The 18,497-nt window shown below is 39.6% G+C and overlaps 1 protein-coding gene and 1 non-coding gene across 2 annotated transcripts; both read right to left on the bottom strand.

Moving 5' to 3' along the window:
• Positions 1-5,178: 5,178 nt before the first annotated feature.
• LOC130952518 (small nucleolar RNA R71) lies at positions 5,179-5,282 on the bottom strand. Its single transcript, XR_009074698.1, has one exon. It is a non-coding gene; the product is annotated as a small nucleolar RNA R71 (small nucleolar RNA).
• Positions 5,283-12,917: 7,635 nt separating this feature from the next.
• Positions 12,918-18,149, bottom strand: LOC130948582 (PHD finger protein At1g33420-like). Its single transcript, XM_057877356.1, has 5 exons — positions 17,386-18,149; positions 16,154-16,280; positions 15,565-15,780; positions 14,547-15,167; positions 12,918-14,242 (listed from the first exon to the last, which is right to left on the bottom strand). The coding sequence occupies exons 1-5, from the start codon at positions 17,729-17,731 to the stop codon at positions 13,402-13,404; spliced, it is 2,151 nt and encodes a 716-aa protein (XP_057733339.1). The 5' UTR covers positions 17,732-18,149; the 3' UTR covers positions 12,918-13,401.
• Between the last annotated feature and the right edge of the window lie 348 nt (positions 18,150-18,497).

The raw sequence follows: 18,497 nt of genomic DNA on the forward strand, positions 1-18,497 counted from the left end.
TCTATATATAGGACCTTTTACTATTGTATTTTGATCTTTTGATCATTTTTAGATCTCTAGATCATCTTCGGACATCTAGTTCTTAGATCATTTGGGAGGCTGGCCATTCGGCCATGCCTAGACCTTGTTCTTATGTATTTTCAACGGTGGAGTTTCTACACACCATAGATTAAGGTGTGGAGCTCTGCTGTACCTCGAGTATTAATGCAATTACTATTGTTCTTCTATTCAATTCCGCTTGTTCTTTGTCCAAGATATCACTTGTTCTTCAACTTGATGAAGGTGATGATCCGTGACACTCATCATCATTCTCACTCATGAACAAAGTGACTGACAACCACTCTTGTTCTACAAGCATCTGAGGCTTAGTGAATATCTTTTGGATTCCTGATACACGATGCATGGTTGATTGCCTGACAACCGAGTGCTCGCCTGACAAACGAGCCAGCCATTCCGTGAGATCAGAGTCTTCGTGGTATAGGCGAGAACTGATGGCGGCATTCAAGAGAATCCGGAAGGTCTAACCTTGTCTGTGGTATTCTGAGTAGGATTCAATGATTGAATGACTGTGACGTGCTTCAAACTCCTGAAGGCGGGGCGTTAGTGACAGACGCAAAAGAATCACTGGATTCTATTCCGGCCTGATTGAGAACCGACAGATGGATAGCCGTGCCGTGACAGGGTGCGTTGAACATTTCCAATGAGAGGATGGGAGGTAGCCACTGACAACGGTGAAACCCTTGCATAAGCTTGCCATGGAAAGGAGTAAGAAGGATTGGATGAAGACAGTAGGAAAGCAGAGAGACGGAAGGGAAGGCATCTTCATACGCTTATCTGAAGCTCTCACCAATGATATACATAAGTATCTCTATCTTTATCTTTATGCTTTATTCGTTTATCACTATACCCAGTGCACTTGCTGGTTAGTTGTGCGAAGTTGTGTTTATGCCATGGTATTGAGCACCAAGTTTTTGGATTCATTACCGAGGATTATTTGAGCTGTGAAAAGTATTGATCACAATTTCGTGCACCAACTATTCAGAGGCAAAAAGCTACTAGTCCCACTCATCTGATTAGAATCTGAGCTTCACTTGAAACTCTGAGATATTATTTCTTCTTAATTTCTTTTTTATCCTATTTTATTTATCTAGTTGCTTGAGAACAAGCAACAGTTTAAGTTTGGTGTTGTGATGAGCGGATATTTTATACGCTTTTGGGGGGTAATTTCATGTAGATTTTAGTATGTTTTAGTTAGTTTTTAGTATAATTTTATTAGTTTTTAGGCAAAATTCATATTTCTCGACTTTACTATGAGTTTGTGTGTTTTTCTATAATTTTATGTATTTTCTGGCTGAAATTGAGGGAGCTGAGCAAAAATCTGATTTAGGCTGAAAAAGGACTGCTGATGCTTTTGGATTCTAACCTCGCTGCACTCTAAAAATGGATTTTTTCGAGCTACAAGAGTCCAATTGGCGCACTCTCAATTGGGTTGGAAAGTAGACATCCAGGGCTTTCCAGCAATGTTTAATAGTCCATACTTTGTGCGAAGATAGACGATGTAAACTGGCGTTCAACGGCAGTTCCATGTTGCAGTTTGGCGTTCAGCGCCAAAAACAGGTTGCAAGTTGGAGTTCAACGCCAGAAACAGGTTACAACCTGGCATTCAACTCCAGAAACAGACCAGGCACGTGAGAAGCTTAAGTCTCAGCCCCAGCACACACCAAGTGGGCCCCAGAAGTGGATATCTGCACTATCCATCCTAGTTTACTCATTTTCTATAAACCTAGGTTACTAGTTTAGTATTTAAACAACTTTTAGAGATTTATTTTGTATCTCATGACATTTTTAGATCTGAATTTTGTACCTTTTGACGGCATGTGTCTCTAAACCCCATTGTTGGGGGTGAGGAGCTTTACAGCGTCTCGATGAATTAATGCAATTATTTCTATTTTCCATTCAAACACGCTTGTTCCTATCTAAGATGTTCATTCGCACTTCACTATGAAGAAGGTGATGATCTGTGACACTCATCACCTTCCTCAATCCATAAACGTGTGCCTGACAACCACCTCTGTTCTAAATTAGATTGAATGAGTATCTCTTAGATTCCTTAATCAGAATCTTCGTGGTATAAGCTAGAACATTTTGGCGGCTACGCTTGAGGATCCGGAAAGTCTAAACCTTGTCTGTAGTATTCCGAGTAGGATTCAAGGATTGAATGGCTGTGACGAGCTTCAAACTCGCGATTGTTGGGCGTGATGACAAACGCAAAAGAATCATTGGATTCTATTCCGACATGATCGAGAATCAACAGATGATTAGCCGTGCTGTGACAGAGCATTTGGACCATTTTCACTGAGAGGATGGGAAGTAGCCATTGACAACGGTGACGCCCTACATACAGCTTACCATGGAAGGAGCCTTGCATGTTTGAAAGTGAGGAAGCATTATGTTACAGGAATTCAAAAGACAAAGCATCTCCAAAAGTCCAACATATTCTCCATTACTGCATAATAAGTATTTATTTCATGCTCTTTTACTTTTTACAATTAAAACTAAAAATTATTATTGATATTATATCCTGACTAAGAATAATAAGATAACCATAGTTTGCTTCAAGCCAACAATCTCCGTGGGATTCGACCCTTACTCACGTAAGGTATTACTTGGACGACCCAGTGCACTTGCTGGTTAGTTGTGCAAAGCTGTGAGAAAAAGTCCATTAATATTAGCATACACAATTTTGTGCACCAGTAGCCATTGACAACGGTGATCCACCAACATACAGCTTGCCATGGAAGGGAGTACGCAAGATTGGATGAGGACAATAGGAAACCAGAGGCTCATAGGGAACAAAGCATCTCCATACGCTTATCTGAAATTCCCACCAATGAATTGCATAAGTATCTCTATCCTATTTTATGTTTTATTTCTCTTTTAATTATCAAAACCTCATAACCATTTGAATCCGCCTGACTGAGATTTACAAGATGACCATAGCTTGCTTCAAGCCGACAATCTCCGTGGGATCGACCTTTACACACGTAAGGTATTACTTGGATGACCCAATGCACTTGCTAGTTAGTTGTGCAGTGTTGTGAAAAGTGTGATCACAATTTCGTGTACCAAGTTTTTAGCGCCGTTGCCGGGGATTGTTTGAGTTTGGATAGCTGACAGTTCATTTTGTTGCTTAGATTAGGTAATTTTCTTTTTGTTATATTTTCAAAAATTTTTCAAAAATCTTTCAAAAAAAAATTTTCTAATTTTCAAAAATTTTTCAAAAGAAAAATATATTTAATAAAATCATAAAATCAAAAAAAATTGTGTTTCTTGTTTGAGTCTAGAGTCAAATTTTAAGTTTGGTGTCAATTGCATGTTTTTATTCTTCTAGCCATTTTCGAAAACTCATGCATATGTTCTTCTTGATCTTCAAGTTGTTCTTGATGATTATCTTTGTTTGATCTTGTGATTTTCTTGTTTTGAGTCTTTTCTTGTTTTTCATATGCATTTTCGGATTCTTAGAATCAAAAGTTTAAAAATTTTTAAGTTTGGAGTCTTGCATGTCATTCTTTTCAAAAAATTTTCAAAAATAAGTTCTTGATGTTCATCTTGATCTTCGAAGTGTACTTGGTGTTCATCTTGACATTCAAAGTGTTCTTGCATGCATCATTAGTTTTGATCCAAAATTTTTATGTCTTGAGTCTTTTTGTTGTTTTTCTCTTTCCTCATTAAAATTCAAAAAAATAAAAAAAATATATTTTCCTTATTTCACTCATAAAATTCGAAATTTTGGGTTGACTTAGTCAAAGATTTTTAAAATTTAGTTGTTTCTTGTTAGTCAAGTCAAAATTTCAATTTAAAAATTCTATCTTTTCAAATCTTTTTCAAAAATCAAATCTTTTTCATTTTTCTTCTTAATATTTTTGAAAATTTTAAAATTGATTTTCAAAATCTTTTTCTTATTTTTATTTCATATTTTCGAAAACCTTGCTAACAATTAAGGATTTGATTCAAAAAATTTCAAGTTTGTTACTTTCTTGTTAAGAAAGGTTCAATCTTTAAATTCTAGAATCATATCTTTTAATTTCTTGTTAGTCAAGTCATCAATTTTAAAATCAAATCTTTTTAAATTTCTTTTTCAAATCTTTTTCAAAATAGATTTCAATCATATCTTTTTCAAAACTTAATTTCAAAATCTTTTTCTAACTTCTTATCTTTTCAAAATTTTTTTTTAAATCTTTGTCAATTAACTACTTGACTTTTCGTTTGATTTTAAAAAGTTTACTAATTCTTATCTTTTTTAGAACCACCTAACTACTTTTCTCTCTCCAATTTTCGAAAACTACTAACAACTTTTCCAAAAACCTTTTTAATTAACTAATTATTTTAAACTCTAATTTTATTTCTTCTAATATTTTCGAATTTCTCTTCTCTCTCATCTCTTTTTATTTATTTATTTATTTATTTACTAACACTGCTCTCCTTCTTAAAATTCAAATTCTTTCTCCCTCTCTGTGTTTGAATTCTCTTTATTTTCTCTCTACCTCATTCTTCTATTCTTCTTTTCTTCTACTCACAAAAAGGAATCTCTATACTGTGACATAGAGGATTCCTCTTCTTTTCAGTTCTCTTCTTTTTCACATGAGCAAGAATAAGGATAAGGATACTCTTGTTGAAGCCGATCCTGAACCTGAAAGGACTCTGAAGAGGAAGCTAAGAGAAGCTAAAGCACAACTCTCTGGAGAGGACCTGGCAGAAATTTTTGAAAAAGAAGAAGACATGGCAGCCGAAAATAATAACAACAATGCAAGGAAGATGCTTGGTGACTATGCTGCACCAACTTCCAACTTCTATGGAAGAAGCATCTCAATTCCTGCCATTGGAACAAACAACTTTGAGCTTAAGCCTCAATTAGTTTCTCTAATGCAGCAGAACAGCAAGTTTCATGGACTTCCATCAGAAGATCCTTATCAGTTCTTATCTAAATTCTTACAGATCTGTGATACTGTTAAGACCAATGGGGTTGATCCCGAGGTCTACAGACTTATGCTTTTCCCCTTTGCTGTGAGAGACAGAGCTAGAACATGGTTGGACTCACAACCTAGAGAAAACCTAAACTCTTGGGACAAGCTGGTCAATGCTTTCTTGACCAAATTCTTTCCACCTCAAAAGATGAGTAAGCTCAGAGTGAATGTCCAAACCTTCAGACAGAAGGAAGGTGAATCCCTCTATGAAGCTTGGAAAAGATACAAGCGATTAACCAAAAGGTGTCCTTCTGACATGTTTCCAGAATGGAGCATCATATGTATATTCTATGATGGTCTGTCTGAGTTATCCAAGATGTCATTGGACCACTCTGCTGGTGGATCTCTTCATCTGAAAATGCCTGCAGAAACCCAGGAACTCATTAAAATGGTTGCAAATAACCAGTTCATGTACACTTCTGAGAGAAACCTTGTGAATAATGGGGTGACTCAGAAGAAAGGAGTTCTTGAGATTGACACTCTAAATGCCATATTGGCTCAGAACAAAATATTGACTCAGCAAGTCAATATGATTTCGCAGAGTCTGACTAGATTGCAAGCTAAAGACGCCTCCTCTGAAGAAGAAGCTTATGACCCTGAGAATCCTGCAATGGAAGAGGTGAATTACATGGGAGAATCCTATGAAAACACCTATAATCCTTCATGGAAGAATCACCCAAATTTCTCATGGAAGGATCAACAGAAGCCTCAACAAGACTTCAATAACAATCATGGTGGGAGAAATAGGTTTGGCAATAGCAAGCCTTTCCTATCATCTTCTCAGCAACAGACAGAGAATTCTGAGCAGAGCCTCTCTAGCTTAGCAAACATAGTCTCTGATCTATCTAAGATCACCCTCAGTTTCATGACTGAGGCACAGTCCTCCATAAGAAATTTGGAGGCATAAGTGAGTCAGCTGAGTAAAAAAATTACTGAAACTCCTCCTAGTACTCTCCCAAGCAATACAGAAGAGAATCTAAAAAGAGAGTGCAAGGCCATTAATACAACCAAAATGGCCGAACCTATAGAAAAGAAAGAGGATGTGATTCACAGTAAGGAAAACCTCATGGGACGTCCACTGGACTACAAGGAGTCCCCTATTGAGGAACCACAGGAATCTAAGGCTCATCTAGAGACCATAGAGATTCCACTGAACCTACTATTACCATTCATGAGCTCTGACGAATATTCTTCCTCTGAAGAGGATGAAAATATTACTGAAGAGCAAGTTACTCAATATCTAGGAGCAATCATGAAGCTGAATGCCAAATTATTTGGTAATGAGACTAGGGAGGATGAACCTCCATTGCTCATCAATGAACTAAGTGCATTGGTTCAGCTGAAGTTACCTCAGAAGAAAGAGGATCCCAGAAGGTTATTGCTACCTTGCACCATAGGCACCATGACATTTGAAAAGGCTCTGTGTGACTTAGGGTCAGGTATCAACCTCATGCCACTCTCTGTAATGGAGAAACTAAGGATCTTTGAGGTACAAGCTGTAAGAATCTCACTAGAGATGGCAGACAAATCAATGAAAAAGGCTTATGGACTTGTAGAGGATATTTTAGTGAAGGTTGAAGGCCTTTACATCCCTGCTGACTTCATAATCCTAGACACTGGGAAGGATGAGGATGAATCCATCATCCTTGGAAGACCCTTTCTAGCCACAGCAAAAGCTGTGATTGATGTGGACAGAGGAGAGATAGTCCTGCAACTGAATGAGGACTACCTTGTGTTCAAGGCTCAAGGATCTTCATCTGTAACCATGGAGAGGAAGCATGAAAAGCTTTCCTCAATACAGAGTCAAGCAGAGCCCCCACACTCAAACTCTAAGTTTGGAGTTGGGAGACCACAATCATGCTCTGAGCATCTGTGAAGCTCTGAAAAGAGCTCATTGTCAAGATATTGACATTAAAGAAGTGCTTATTGGGAGGCAACCCAATTTTTTATTTATCTATGTTATTTTATGTTTTCTTTAGGATCATGATCATGTGGAGTCACAAAAATAATTGCAAAAATTAAAGAAAAATAAAAAACAACATCAAAAATAGCACACCCTGGAGGAAGAGCTTACTGGCGTTTAAACGCCAGTAAGGATATGCCTGGCACCATTATAGGCGTTAAACGCCAAAACTGGCAAGCAAACTGGCGTTTAAACGCCAGTAAAGGTAAAAAAATGGGCGTTTAAACGCCCATCCTGGCACCATTCTGGGCATTTAAACGCCAGAACTGGCAGGTAGCCTGGCGTTTAAACGCTAGAAAAGGGCAGTAAACTGGCATTTAACGCCAGAAATGCCACATAGAGGGCGTTTAACGCCAGAAAGGTGCAAGGATGAAAATTCCTTGACACCTCAGGATCTGTGGACCCCATAGGATCCCCACCTACCCCACCTCACTCTCTCTCCTCTTCACACTTCTCCATAACACTCTACCCAAAACACCACTCACCTATCAAATTTTACCCTCTTCCCCATATTCTCTTCATCACTCACATCCATTCCCTAATTCCCATAAACCCATCATACAACCCACCTACCCCTACCCACTTAAATTCAAACCATTTCCCTCCCAAACCCACCCCTTCTCACACGAACCAACTCCCTCTCTTACCCTATAAATACCCCCTCCTTACTCCTTCATTTTCACACATCACATACACTCAAAACCCCCTTGGCCGAACCCTCTCAAGCCTCCATCTCCCACTTTTCTTCTTCTTCTACTCTCTTCTTTCTTCTTTTTCTCAAGGACGAGCAAACCTCTTAAGTTTGGTGTGGAAAAAGCCTTGCTTTTTAATTTTCTATAACCATTAATGGCACCTAAGGCCGGAAAAACCTCAAGAAAGAGAAAAGGGAAGGCAATTGCTTCCACCTCTGAGTCATGGGAGATGGAAAGATTCATCTCAAAGGTCCATCAAGACCACTTCTATGAAGTTGTGGCCAAGAAGAAGGTGATCCCCGAGGTCTCCTTCAAGCTCAAAAGGAGCGAATATCCGGAGATCCGACATGAGATTAGGAGAAGAGGATGGGAAGCTCTCACCAATCCCATTCAACAAGTCGGAATCTTAATGGTTCAAGAGTTCTATGCCAATGCATGGATCACCAAGAACCATGATCAAAGTATGAACCCGAACCCAAAGAATTGGCTCACAATGGTTCGGGAGAAATACTTAGATTTCAGTCCGAAAAATATGAGGTTGGCATTCAATTTGCCAATGATGCAAGGAGATCTTCATCCTTTCACAAGGGTCAACTTTGATCAAAGGTTGGACCAAGTCCTCATGGACATCTGTATGGAAGGAGCCCAATGGAAGAGAGACTCTAAAGGCAAGCCAGTTCAACTAAGAAGGCTTGACCTTAAGCCTATGGCTAGAGGATGGTTGGAGTTCATCCAACACTATATCATTCCTACTAGCAACCGATCCGAAGTAACTGTGGATCGGGCTCTCATGATACATAGCATCATGATTAGAAAGAAAGTGGAAGTTCATGAGATCATACCTCTAGAACTGTACAAAGTGGCTGACAAGCCCTCCACTTTGGTAAGGTTAGCCTTTCCTCATCTCATTTGTCACCTATGCAGTTTAGCTGGAATTGTCATAGAGGAAGACATCCTCATTGAAGAGGACAAGCCCATCACTAAAAAAAGGATGGAGCAAACAAGAGAGCCCACTCATGGACCTCAACAAATGCATGAGGAAGTCCTTCATCAAGAAATCCCTGAGATACCTCAAGGGATGCATTTTCCTCCACATAACTATTGGGAACAACTCAAGACTTCTCTAGGAGATTTGAGTTCCAATATGGAGGAACTAAGGATGGAGCACCAAGAGCATTCCATCATCCTCCATGAAATTAGAAAAGATCAAAGAGCCATGAGGGAAGAACAACAAAGGCAAGGAAGAGACATTGAGGAGATCAAGCACTCCATAGGATCTTCAAGAAGGAGAACTAGCCGCCATCACTAAGGTGGACCCGTTCTTTAATTTCCTTGTTATTTGTTTTTGTTTTTCGATTTTTATGCTTTATGTTTGTCTATGTTTGTGTCTTTATTACATGATCATTAGTGTTTAGTGTCTATGTCTTGAAGCTATGAATGTCCCATAAATCCTTCACCTTTCTTAAATGAAAAATGTTCCTAATTACAAAAGAACAAGAAGTACATGGATTTCGACTTTTATCTTGAAATTAGTCTAATTATTTTGATGTGGTGGCAATACTTTTTGTTTTCTGAATGAATGCTTGAACAGTGCATATTTTTTATAGTGAAGTTTATGAATGTTAAAATTGTTGGCTCTTGAAAGAATGATGAACAAAGAGAAATGTTATTGATAATCTGAAAAATCATAAAATTGATTCTTGAAGCAAGAAAAAACAGTGAAAAACACAAGCTTGCAAAAAAAAAGAAAGCAAGCAGAAAAAGCCAATAACCCTTTAAACCAAAAGGCAAGGGTAAAGAGGATCCAAGGCTTTGAGCATCAGTGGATAGGAGGGCCCAAAGGAATAAAATCATGGCCTAAGCGGCTAAATCAAGTTGTCCCTAACCATGTGCTGGTGTCATGAAGGTCCAAGTGAAAAGCTTGACACTGAGTGGTTAAAGTCGTGATCCAAAGCAAAAGAGTATGCTTAAGAACTCTGGACACCTCTAACTAGGGACTCTAGCAAAGCTGAGTCACAATCTAAAAAGGTTCACCCAGTTATGTGTCTGTGGCATTTATGTATCCGGTGGTAATACTGGAAAACAAGATGCTTAGGGTCACGGCCAAGACTCATAAAGTAGCTGTGTTCAAGAATCATCATACTGAACTAGGAGAATCCATAACACTATCTAAATTCTGAGTTCCTAATGGATGACAATCATTATGGACTTCAAAGGATAAAGTGAGATGCCAAAACTGTTCAGAGGCAAAAAGCTACTAGCCCCGCTCATCTAATTAGGACTAAGTTTCATTGATATTTTGGGATTTATTGTATATTCTCTTCTTTTTATCCTATTTTGTTTTCAGTTGCTTGGGGACAAGCAACAATTTAAGTTTGGTGTTGTAATGAGCGGATAATTTATACGCTTTTTGGCATTGTTCTTACATAGTTTTTAATATGTTTTAGTTACTTTTTAGTATATTTTTATTAGTTTTTATGCAAAAATTACATTTCTGGACTTTACTATGAGTTTTTGTGTTTTTCTGTGATTTCATGTATTTTTTTGCTGAAATTGAGGGACCTGAGCAAAAATCTAATTCAGAGGCTGAGAAAGGACTGAAGATGCTGTTGGATTCTGACCTCCCTGCACTCGAAGTAGATTTTCTGGAGCTACAGAAGCCCAATTGGTGCGCTCTCAATTGCGTTGGAAAGTAGACATCTTGGGCTTTCCAGCAATATTTAATAGTTCATACTTTGCCCGAGATTTGATGGCCCAAATTGGCATCCAAACACCCACCAGAGACCCTTTTCTGGCGTAAAACGCCAGAACTGGCACCAAAGCTGGAGTTAAACGCCCAAACTGGCACCAAAACTGGCGTTTAAACTCCAAGAAGAGCCTATGGACGTGAAAGCTTCAATGCTCAGCCTAAACACACACCAAGTGGGCCCCCGGAAGTGAATTTCTGTATTATCTACACTTAGTTACTCATTTTCTGTAAACCTAGTTTACTAGTTTAGTATAAATAACACTTTTTACTATTGTATTCATATCTTTAGATCATTTTTGAGACTATCTTTGGATCACTTTTGATCTCTTGATCACGTTTTGGGGGCTGACCATTCGGCCATGCCTGTACTTTCATCACTTATGTATTTTCAATGGTGGAGTTTCTAAACCTCATAGATTAAAGTGTGGAGCTCTGCTATTCCTCATGAATTAATACAAAGTACTGTTGTTTTTCTATTTCAATTCACGTTTATTCCTGTTCTAAGATATTCACTCGTACTTCAACCTGATGGATGTGATTATCCGTGACACTCATCATCATCCTCCCTTATGAACGCGTGCCTGACAACCACCTCCGTTCTATCTGCAAGAGCTTGAGTGTGTATCTCTTGGCCTCCTGATTCACGACGCATGGTTGCCTCTCTTGACAACAGAGCCTTCTATTTCGTGAGATCAGAGTCTTTGTGGTATAAACTAGAATCAATTGGCAGCATTCTTGAGATCCGAAAAGTCTAAACCTTGTCTGTGGTATTCCGAGTAGGATCTGGGATGGAATGACTGTGACGAGCTTCAAACTCGTGACTGTTGGGTGCAGTGACAGTGTGCAAAAGGATCAATGGATCTTATTCTGACACGATCCAGAACCGACAGCTGATTAGCCATGCGGGAAACCGTAGCGGATATGTTTTCACTGAGAGGACGGATGGTAGCCATTGACAACGGTGATCCACCAACATACAGCTTGCCATGGAAGGGAGTACGCAAGATTGGATGAGGACAATAGAAAAGCAGAGGCTCATAGGGAACAAAGCATCTCAATACGCTTATCTAAAATTCCCACCAATGAATTGCATAAGTATCTCTATCCTATTTTATGTTTTATTTCTCTTTTAATTATCAAAACCTCATAACCATTTGAATCCGCCTGACTGAGATTTACAAGATGACCATAATTTGCTTCAAGCCGACAATCTCCGTGGGATCGACCCTTACTCACGTAAGGTATTAATTGGACAACCCATTGCACTTGCTGGTTAGTTGTGCGGAGTTGGGAAAAGTGTGATCACAATTTCGTGTACCATGGTGGTTATGCGCATCTGAAAAGTATGCAACGTGCCAACGTCCTGATTCATCGTCCATGCGAAGTAGCATCCTTGCAGGGCATCCATACTGTGTCTCAGCCCTCGGCCTCTTTTGCCGGTTAGGCATTGAGTAGAACTTCGGGGATCGGTACCCTTGTTGGTGGCACACGAACTCCTGCCGTATCCTTACTTCGCCACGTTTTTCACTTCTAGAACGTCTCGCGCCGAAGCCATGGTGCTTTGCATATTGCTGGTAGAACTCAAATGCATTGTCAACATTTGCGAAATTAAAGTGGAGAACCTCCTCCTAGCTCAAGTTCAAAAAGTCAATTGAACCTATCGATTCGCCGGAATCAACAGCATACAAGTCATCATTCGCATAATTGTCAAACATTCCTCTGACACCGTCCAAATTGTCTTCCAATTCAACCGCATCCCCATTGTCGACATCGGCCTCTGCATGATGGTCGTGTTCTGTTTCATCTTCCTGTAAATCGTACTCGTCCGACTCCATCCCTGCAAAGCCTTCGCCCTCAACCGATCCAACTCCATGGTCTGCTCCATCGCACATTTCTGCTTCCTCGGCGACACGCACGCTCCCAGTGGTATCTTCATCCCCGGCAACCCTGTGCCAAACAACAATAATGCGGTAATTTAGCGAAACACGTAAAATTGGGGGATTTCCTTCAAAGAAAATTGCAGACCTATGACGAAACAAAGGGGAATATTTGCAAATCAAGTGAAGGGTGATAATAGAACGGGTACCTTCTTTCCATTGATGGAAACGGGGAAGCCATCAACTGCCGAAGACAACCGACAATGCAGATCAGGTACCGTCGTTGTCAGAGGTGAGGCTGTTTGTGTGCTTGGATCCGCCTAAACAGAATCGTTTACACTGAGTGGGGGGAGAAGAAGTTAGCTGAGTAGGGAGATTTCAGTCGTTCTCAGTGGTAGAGATAGGAAGGGACGGTACGATTACGACGGAGGGGAAGGGGAGGAAGAGGGTGCGATTGCGACGGAAAGGAAGGGAAAGGGGAGGAAGAGAGCGACAGTACTAGTTGACTAATTCTAACAATTAAGTTAAGTGTATTCATTTTAAAAAACGAAAAAATGACCCCTCTATTTTGTACAAAATTACAAAAAAAAACCCAACAAAAGCATGCATTTTTATTCTGGCCTTTCCTGGTACTGAATCCGTCCCGTTCTATCTCAGGCCTAATACCTTTCAAACCTTTTCTCAAGGTGTTGCAAGACCTTTACAAAATTGTTGAAACTTATCTTACCAACAAATAATTCAATTTAGTCAATGTTGGCTGCTATACAAAACCATCTCAGACCCCACAGATGCAAGCTAGTACCAACCACAGTCCGAAGGCCTTAATCTTAGAAGTTAAATTCTAGTGGGTTTTTTTTAATATTTTTCTTGCTACACACAAGTTTATGTCAGTCATCATATATACAAAAAAACGGAGGGTAGAACTTGAAATACCAACAAGACATGCTCTGTTACCTGATGCCATCCCTAAGTTTTCTCTTTTGGTCTCGCCATCCCTAACTTTAACACCTAATCTGTGTTATGTACATGTTCTTTCAGGCCCAGCCCCAAAAAACACAACAGAAACAAAGTTTGCTTTTATACACATCTATTGATCTTAACGAACATCAGAAGGCATTGGCAAGCCATTTCCAAAGCAGCTACCACTAGCACTAACGTTGGTCACTGTCACCTCTTTGCAGTGCCCAGTAGACTTGGGCTTTTGGTCAGAGTTTTTACATTTTGGGCAAACGAATCGCGCTGGAACAGGATCAATGTCGCGGATGTTAGAACACCTAGTATGCCGCCACACTCCACATACGTCACAAGCTAGCATTCTCTCCCCATCATCATCCTTAGCCCCACAATTGCAATCTACGGTCCACCTCTCGAGTCCTCGTTCCATTCGGAACTTGCTCAGCCCATTCTTTGCCATGCATCTTCCACGGACACAAACCGTGGCGGGTTCTTCTGATCCTAATAAGTGCTTGACCTGGGTGGGATCTTCAACACCGCTATAGCCAAGTAGCTCATCAACTTGAAATCTTCTGAACATCAGATATACATCTTGGAAAGCATTTGCTGCTTCGATCTTAACATCAGACACAGTGGCATCTGCAGGCAGCACAATCAGTTCCGGTGGAGTTTTGGCTGCAGGATCTTCAGCTTCATCCACCAGTTCAACCTGACATGATATTCGTATTTTCTGCAGGTCTGACATTGGGGGCATCCCAGGAGTGTAGTCTTTCACAAACTGCTTGCAATCAAGAAGCTTCTGAGCTGAACTCATTGCAAGAACCCTTGTCCCTTCGGGGGCATAATTTACCATCATCTGAGGGTGAAGCAAAGCCTCATATAAATATCTCAAACACTGTAGGAGATTCTCTTTGGATGGATACTTTGAACCAGAAGAGTTGTTTGCAATAATTCCAAAGGAGGAGCCATTTGCAGCCTCAAGTCTAGCAAAAAGAAGCACATACATAGGTATCAGAACCAATTCAAATCAGACAAAAACAATACGATGCAAAGGACCAAGAGAAACCAAGAGAGAATCATCCAAGTATATCTAATCAATAGAATCTATATTTTGAGAAAAACATCAGTATTTCAAGGCTAAGCATCAATAATAATCAATAATAAATTAATAGTGGTTTAAATTTATTGAAAATGACTTTCTAAGCTTATGTGTATGGCCTTCTAAGCAGCAAAATTAGAAAACACAGAATTGTAAATACCCCTACGAAAATCATATAGAAGCCTAACCTGTATTCAAAAGTTCCAGTTTGAGGGTTGCATCGGGCATTAACAACCATTCCACCATAGACCACTTTTCCTCCCAGTCCTCCAAGGCAATAATCAAGAAGCTCTGTAGAGGCCAACTTGCAGACTGCACCCCTAAGAGCTCGAGCGCTCACCCAATTGGACCCAGACACTGCACGCAACACCTTCAGCATGGCTTCCTCCACACGTTCAATATCCTTCTTCTCCCAATACCATAACAGTCCAGAATCGTTAACACGGCGCTTCTTGCAGGCCACGTCATCAACCTTTGTTGCAGTGTTGCGAGCATCATGAATCAAACCCACCAAAAAACAAAAGAGGTCCCTTACATTTACAAGCTCATGGTCTGACAAAGATTGAAAGTATGAAATCATGCCCTGAACACGAGAGAGGGAAGAATTTTGTCCTTGGCACAGGTAGGTAGACAAGGGCAAATTGGATAGGCTGTCAACCGCAGTCTTGTATGCTTCATGCGTGAGACAATAGCTACCAGAACCGAATTGATAACCCCAGTCACCATACCAGGGATGTCCCTTCATGATTGTATGGAGTAGGCGGTACTCTAACCCATATTTCTTTGAAACATCCATCACGCTAACTTTTCTGTTCATGTAGAAAAGAAACTTCAGGGTTAAACACTCAGCTATATCCATATCAACACTTATATGTAACACAAAGATATATGCATGCAAATACTTTTACACATGACAAAGGTATACTTATTCACCCATGCCAACTTTCACGAAGGATAAGCTATTTCTAGATGCCCAAAAGAGTGCAAGATAACGTGGTAATATTAAAATCGGTGTTTCTTATGTAGCATCAAGTCTAATTTAAACAATCATTACTTCTTTATCATTTTTCTCTCGATGCCATGTTAATGAAAGAAGTTTCACGGGGGAGACTAGTAGAAAACAGAAACTGTAAGTATTCCAGGACCCAACTTTCGTCAAATAAAATAAGCAAGTGCTAAACACTAGTCAGAATTAAGAATCGTAACCTGACTCCAAGTGTCTTGCATAGGCGATCCCAAAAGTCCATGATATGGCAACCAGAAAGATATCTAGATCCACCTTCTCTGCCATTAACCCGTAGAAGGTGCCCATAACCATTGGCATGGACTACACCATGTAAGAGATGTGTCGTATTCTCTAACTGGTGGTACACCCAGTCCTCCACATCATCAGTGGTAGTCGCATGGTTGCACGACTTACACCTGAAGATGAATTATTAAAAAAAAAAAGGCAAAATGTCACAACAGAATGCATTACTAAGCCAGAGCCATTCATATGAGTTTGGAGGGTTTTATCCCCTGAAACTGAACACATGATGTATCGAACATCCTCTCACTGCACTATATTTTAGAATCCAGAAACATGGTTTGGCATAGCACGGTTAAACCGAGAAATTCACAATTCATATATAGCACTGCCTCATTCCACTAACTCATCTGATTCTAAGGTATTTATCCCTCCGACAGGTAGTTGAACAGAGAAACAAAGTTCACATGACAATATTTCCATGAAACACACTAGAAGGGGAAAAAAGTAGGGGGAAAAGTAACTTATTACGTGGAAGGGATTACTCACTTGGATTCTGACAAGTGCAGGATATCTCCACAACACATACATGGTTTATGGTACCCACCAATGGAGCTTCCATCAGCTTTGATTATAAAATGGTAACGTTTCCCGCACACTGGATGGCCGCTCCAACCTAAACATCAAACATATGTGTTTTTCAAATTTCCATCACAAAAATTCGGCTATCAAACTTGTTCAATTCTTTATTGTTACATATATTGTTATCCAATCATATTGGTAAATTATCACAAAATAGTTTAATTATGATGTTAATTATGTCAAAGTAATAATTAATAGTATATAATATTATTCATGAAAGTGTAAGGCAAAATCGAATTAATATTTATTAATAAAATAAATAAATAAATACAAAGACCACCATCGTAGTCAAAGAAAGAACAACGTGCTTCCAAAATACTTGATTGGATGCGTTGCGTGGCACATGAGTTTGATAACAAAGCCCAATTATCCACTGAACAAAAGAGCAGAAAAAAACAAAGATGGACTTGGACCACAACATAATAATAATAATAATAATAATAATAATAATAATCAAAGCTGTTACGCAACAACGACAGCACAAACAAAATCCACTGAAATGTCGCAACAAGACCAAAAACTAAAAAAGTCCTCATTTAAACCAGAAACAATAAAATACGTGGCACCTCTTCACCCTCCCACCAAATCACCTATGACCTACCCAACCAAGATGGGCCCCATTCCCACCCAATACCCCCCGGGGTACTTGCAATTTCTTTTTCTCTTAGCACCTCGAATATATCTGCATTTTATCGTTATTTCATCCGCCACAAATTTAAGCTACTCTCAGTTTTACCGGATTAATTATCTGTCATTCTCATTCTAATGATTTAATAACTGAATATGATTATCCCCTTCTCATTAGATAACCCTGTGACCCTATCCATGTTACTGTTATGCTTATGATGGTTTTTTATTATGATTAAGAGTATAATTGATATCAAAATTTCATATCGCGGAACATCATGATAACTTCAGGCTAACTAACCAGGTTCTCTTTTTTATTATTTTTTATTTTATTTTTGTAAAGTTGCAGTTTTCCTCCTACAAGATACAGAGGTCACTACTGGGCATAGTAGGTGTGATCTGAAACCGGCAACCGGAGAAAAACCGGTAAAAATAAACAAAAACAACGATGAAACCAAAGCGACTCAAAAAAGGAAACCGAACCGAGTCGGTTAACTGGCGAGTCAACTCACCGAAAACTCGGCACTGGTCGCAGTACACAGATCTGGATCTGGCAACGTCCTCCTCCACGATGTCGAGGCACACCGCCGCCGCACCGCCGGACTCCGCACCCCCTTCGCCTGCGACGTCGCCAACACGGAAGAGGATCTGCCATGTCAGCAGGTGAGGGAAGAGCGCGGAAGGCGGCGGGAGAAGCGCGTGCTTCGTAAGGAAGGATCGGACGGCAGATCTGAAGGGAGCGCCGGCGAAGCCCTCGTGGGCGGCGAGTGATGGGGAGGGGAACGAGAGAAAGTCGTAGAAATCAGCCGTGACTCTCCTCTTCATGCGCTTCAGAGGCTTCCCTCCACTAACGACCATGATCGAGGAGGAAGAGACGGTGGCTGGCGCGTGGTCCAGTGTGTGCGGCGCGTGGGGCGAGATCTCGTCGGAGAAAGGCCAAAATATTGTAGATCTGGATGTGGAGGTGAAAAAAATGGACGGCAGAGAGTGGTGGAGAAAATGAAAATCAACAAAGGAGAGAGATAGAGAAAGAGAGAGAAAGGGTAAAAGAGGAGGGAACGATCGTTTTTTTGTTTAGTTAGTCTGTGATGTATTGTTTGTGTGTGATTTTTTTGCGTCTGAAAGATTAGATTTGATGGGGGCCGTTGGATTTATCTGTGATCAAAATTTTTCCGAATTGTATATGTAAGGAAATGTAATAAAATAGATTTAATGTTGTGGAATGGGTGAGAGAGAAGAGAGAAGGGAGAAATGGGAATTTTGAATTTTTTTTTTCTCTTTATGGGAATTAGCGAGAAAGTAGTGCGTGTTTGGGAAAATGAAAGAGAGGGAACGTGGAATCGAAATCTTAGGCGTTAAGCGAGTTTACCGCCTTGAGAGATCATGCAAATTAGACCAAGCTTTTTGACTCGCACGTTAAGACTAAATTTTTTCTTATTAGGTGTTAAAGATTATTATTATTATTAGTAAAAATTTAAATTTTATTTTAATAAATATATTGAAAATTAAATTGTATTTTTAATAATATTTTAAAATAATAATTTTAAAATAAGATTCTTATTAACACTACATTTGAATATTTTATGTATTGTTCCAATTCTATTTATTTTTACTAGTTCTTTAA

Source organism: Arachis stenosperma, chromosome 9 (assembly GCF_014773155.1).
Source record: "Arachis stenosperma cultivar V10309 chromosome 9, arast.V10309.gnm1.PFL2, whole genome shotgun sequence".
Taxonomy (NCBI): domain Eukaryota; kingdom Viridiplantae; phylum Streptophyta; class Magnoliopsida; order Fabales; family Fabaceae; genus Arachis; species Arachis stenosperma.